This window comes from Pyxicephalus adspersus, chromosome 6 (genome assembly GCF_032062135.1).
Source record: "Pyxicephalus adspersus chromosome 6, UCB_Pads_2.0, whole genome shotgun sequence".
Classification (NCBI taxonomy): domain Eukaryota; kingdom Metazoa; phylum Chordata; class Amphibia; order Anura; family Pyxicephalidae; genus Pyxicephalus; species Pyxicephalus adspersus.
In genome coordinates, this window is record NC_092863.1 from 107,908,823 (window position 1) to 107,913,837 (window position 5,015).

Consider the following 5,015-nt stretch of genomic DNA (forward strand, 5'->3'; position numbering starts at 1 on the left):
ATGATATCCCAGGAGAGATCTATAATCTGTGTTCTGTGATGTCTCAGGAGAGATCTATGATCTGTGATATCACAGGAGAGATCTTTAAACTTTGATCTATGATGTCCCAGTAGTGATCAATAACCTTTGTTCTGTGATATCCCAGAAGAGATATATGAACTGTGATCTGTGCTATCCCAAAAGAGATCTATAACATGTAATCTGTGATATCCCAGGAGAGATCTATTACCTGTGATCTGTCATATACCAGGATAGATCTATGACTTGTGACCTCTGATATCACAGTGGACATCTATAACCTGTGATCTGTGAAGTTGCAGGAGAGATCCTTACCTGTGATCTATGATATCCGAGAAGAGATTTATTACCTGTGATCTGGTTTATTGCAGGAGAGATCTATACCTTTTGATCTGTGATGTCCCAGGAGAGATCTATAACCTGTGATCTATGATATTCCAGGGGAGATCAAAAACCTATGATCTGTGGTATTCCAGGAGAGATCTATAACCTGTTATCTGTGTTATCCCAAAATAGATCTATAACCTATGATCTGTGATATCCCAGGAAAGATCTATAAGTTGTGATCAATGATATCCCAGAAGGAATCTATACCCTGTGATCAGTGATGTCCCAGGAGAGATCGATTACCTTTGATCTGTGATGTCCCATGAGAAATCTAAAATATGTGATCTGTGAAATCCCAAAAGTGATCTATAAGCTGTGATCTATGATATCCAAGGAGAGAACTAAAAACCTGTGATCTGCTATGACCTAGGAGAGACCTATAACCCGTGATCTGTGATATCTCAGGGAAGACCTATAACTTGTGATCTGTGATGTCCCAGGAGAGATCTATAACCTGTGATCTGTGATATATCAGGAGAGATCTATAACCTGTGATATGTATTATCCCAAATAACATCTATAACTTGTGATCTGTGATATCCTAGGAAAGATCTATACCCTGTGATCTATGATATCCCTGGAGAGATTCATATATTGTGATCAATTATATCCCAGAAGGGATCTATACCCTGTGATCAATTATATCCCAGAAGGGATCTATACCCTGTGATCAATTATATCCCAGAAGGGATCTATACCCTGTGATTTGTGATATCTCAGGGGAGACCTATAACCTGTGATCTGTGTTATCCCAAAGGAGATTTATAACTTGTGATCTGTGATATCCCAGGAAAGATCTATAAATTGTGATCGATGATATCCCAGAAGGAATCTATACCCTGTGATCAGTGATGTCACAGGAGAGATCCATTATCTTTGATCTGTGATGTCCCATGAAAGATCTAAAACCTGTGATCTGTGAAATCCCAAAAATGATCTATAAACTGGGATCTATGATATCCCAGTAGAGATCTATAACCTGTAATCAGTAATATCCAAGAAGAGATTTATAACCTGTGATCTGTTATGTCTCAGGGGATATCCATAAGCTTTGATCATTGATATCCAAGAAGAGATCTATAACTTGTTATCTGTGATGTCCCTGGAGAGATCTATAACCTTGAATCTATGATATCCCAGGAGAGATTTATAACCTGTGATCTGCTATTTCTAAGGAGAGATCCAAAAGCTTTGATCTATGATATCCAAGGAGAGATCTTTAACCTGTGATCTGTGATGTCCCAAGAAAGATCTATAACTTGAAATCTATGATATTCCAGGAGAGATCTATAACTTGTGATCTATGATATTCCAGTAGAGATCTATAACTTGTGATCTATGATATCCCAGAAGAGATCTATACCCTGTGATCTGTGATGTCCCAAGAGAGATCTATAACCTGTGATCTATTATATCCCAGGAGAGATCTATAACCTATGATCTGAGATATCCCAGGAGAGATCTATAACCTGTGATCTTTGATGTCCCAAATGAAATCTATAACCTGTGATCTGTGAAATCCCAAAAGTGATCTATAACCTGTGATCCGTGATATCCCATGAGAGATCTATAACCTTAGATCTATGATATCCCAGGAGAGATTTCTAACCTGTTATCTGGGATTTCTCAGGAGAGATGAATAACCTTTGATCTGTGTTATTCCTGGAGAGATCTGTGATCTATGATATCCCAGGAGAGATCTATAACCTTTGATCTGTTATGTTCCAGGAGAGATCTTTAACCTTTGATCTGTTATGTTCCAGGAGAGATCTATAACTTTTGATCTGTTATGTTCCAGGAGAGATCTTTAACCTTTGATCTGTTATGTTCCAGGAGAGATCTATAACCTGTGATCTGAGTGATATTTTATGTACACTAAATCTTGCTTCCTACATTCTGCATTCCATGCCCTGAGCAATAAATCTGAAGCCCTGTGTGAGAACTCGGTTTTCTTGAATGGGGGAGGGGGGCTTCTATAATTCATATCTTTGATGGGCACCATATCCTGTGTTCTGTGTGGGGACTTCTGAGTACTAGATCCTATTTCCTGAAGTATAAGATCATATGTCCTAGGTCAATATGATATCATGTTCTGGGTACTACATACCCTGGCACTAAATATCAGATCTTTGCTGGGCACCAGATTCTTACTCCAAGTGGATTCCATATCTCTAGTGAACATTTTGTGAGTGGACACCAAACAAACCTTTCGCTCTCATCCACGGCCTTCTCAGTCTCCTCCAGTTTCTGCAGAGCTGTTGCCAAACGTTCCTGGGCCCGGTCCAACTCTTCCTCTACCAGCTGGATACGTCTGTTCAGAGAGGCCACATCAGATTCAGCCTAAAAGATGGCGGAGAAGAAAGGAAGGTTCAGGAATATCACAACCAGTCTACTGCCTTCATTGACCAAAATTCAAAACCTTTTCGTGGCCAATAAAATTCACAATTCACATTAGTGGAAACTTGTGATGTTACAATTTGGAGGCCGCTACTGCTGACCGCCCCTTATGAAATTTTTTGTTTCCTGATGGTCATATGGATGCGATGCTCTCACCTGACATTACCCTGACATGCCCCTGACACTCACCTGACACCTCCCTGCAACATCCCTGAAACTCCCCTGACACCTCCCTGACACTCACCTGACACTCACCTGACACCTCCCTGCAATCTGGACATCTGTCAGATATTGGTTGGACCCCAGGGCAGTCTGTCCCAGGGATGGAGGTTGAGGGGTCTTCGCCTTACCCTCTCCCGATTCTGTCTCTCCACATCCAGTTCCCTCTGCCAAACATCGGCTCGATTCTCTGCATCGTCCACCAACTGCTGAAGGTTTTGGATCTTCTTCCTGACGCCCTCTATGGACTGGGCAGCGGGCAGAAGCGACCTACAGACAAGTCTGTACTAAATCTTATCTTACCAGCAGCTAGCACTGATAAAATGTCAGCTCTTGCGGCATCTCATCACACCCACATGTGCCACTAGTAGAATGAGAAAAGCCAATCATAGAGAATACAGGGACAGAACGATGGGTGATGAGTGCAGCATCAGGAGGGAAGACACCAGAAAAAGAGAGAGAGACAGCTGAGATGAGAGACCTTGCAGGGAATGTAATGTGATCCCACCTTAAATGACAGCTGTCATACCTCATCCTGAGCCCGAACTGTCCTCCAGAGAGACTGAGCCTCCAACATCCCTACTTTAACCCTAGGGTCCAATCCCCACCCTCTCCTCTCCACCACTCCTCCAACATTCCTACATCCACCCTCCACCACTCTTCAATATTCCTGCATCCACCCCAGAGTCCAATCCACACCCCATCTCTCCTTCACAACCACCCATCCCTCCAACACCCTGTCCCATTTTTTTAATGCCTCCTTTCAACCTATTAGCCCTTTTCCAATAACCAACAACCCATTTTCTTACTCTCTTGTCCTTCTCCCATCTTTATATCCTTTCTAGCAACCCATGGACATCATACATACAACACGAACCATCACCAGCATGGATAAATTATGCAATTTTATTGGCCACTCATTTCACATTTAGATAACACTTTAAGAGAACACTTTATACATTGTGATTACACGGCGACTCCCCACAAACATGTCCATGACCCAGCATGGTTCCCAAGCCCAGATTAAGAAGCCATAGCCATATCCCAGGGCCATATCACCAAACTACAGAGTATAGGGGGAAGGGGTAGAAAGTGTACTGGGGGTTGTTAGAAAAGGGATAAAGAGTGGGGTGGAGGAAAGGATGCTGAAGGGGCTGCTTGGAAAGTGGGGTGAAGGAAAGGGCGTAAAAGGGACTGCTTGGAAAGCGGGGTAAGGGTAAGGATGATGAAAGGGTAGTTACCAAAGTTGGGTGAAGCAAAGGATGATGAAGGGGCTGCTTGGAAAGTGAAGTTAAGGAAATGGTTATAAAGGAGCAGTTTGCAAAATGTGGTGAAGGTAAGGGTGATGAATGGGCTGCTTGAAAAAAGGGTAAAAGGAAAGGGTGCAAAAGAAACTGATTGGATAGAGGGGTGAAGGAAAGGGTGAGGAAGGGGCTGCATGGAAAGTAAAAAGAGATCTTTGGAAAGGATGATGCTCCTGCAGGAGAGAGATCACTAATACAATAACATTCACTTACATCTGCTGCTTTCTTCTCGGCCAATTCCAGCCTCTCCTGAGCATCCTTCACGGACTCTGAATATTTCTCCACCTCGTCCTCTGTCCCCTTCAGCTTCTTCTGCATGCCCATCACCTCCTCTTCCAGCTGCAGAGATAGAAACCAACATAGTCTGTGTTATATAAGGAGAGACCCCCATACATTGTGTTATATACGGGGAGACCCCAATACATTGTGATATATAAGGGGAGAGATCCCAATACATTGTGTTATATAAGGGAGACCCCCATACATTGTGTAATATGAGTAGAGACCCCTATACATTGTGTTATATGAGGAGAGACCCCCATACATTGTGTTATATGAGGAGAGACCCCTATACATTGTGTTATATAAGGGGAGACCCCCATACATTGTGATATATAAGGGGAGAGATCCCAATACATTGTGTTATATAAGGGAGACCCCTATACATTGTGTTATATGAGGAGAGACCCC

General features: G+C 42.6%; 1 protein-coding gene across 1 annotated transcript in view; it reads right to left on the reverse strand.

Annotated features, from left to right (window-relative positions):
- TPM2 (tropomyosin 2) overlaps positions 1-4,664 on the reverse strand; it is a gene marked incomplete at its 5' end in the record, with an annotated part of 8,478 nt that extends 3,814 nt beyond the window's left edge. The window contains 2 exon segments of the mRNA XM_072414005.1: positions 2,612-2,745; positions 4,539-4,664. Of these exon segments, the coding sequence (XP_072270106.1) occupies positions 2,612-2,745; positions 4,539-4,664 (260 nt within the window).
- Positions 4,665-5,015: the final 351 nt, after the last annotated feature.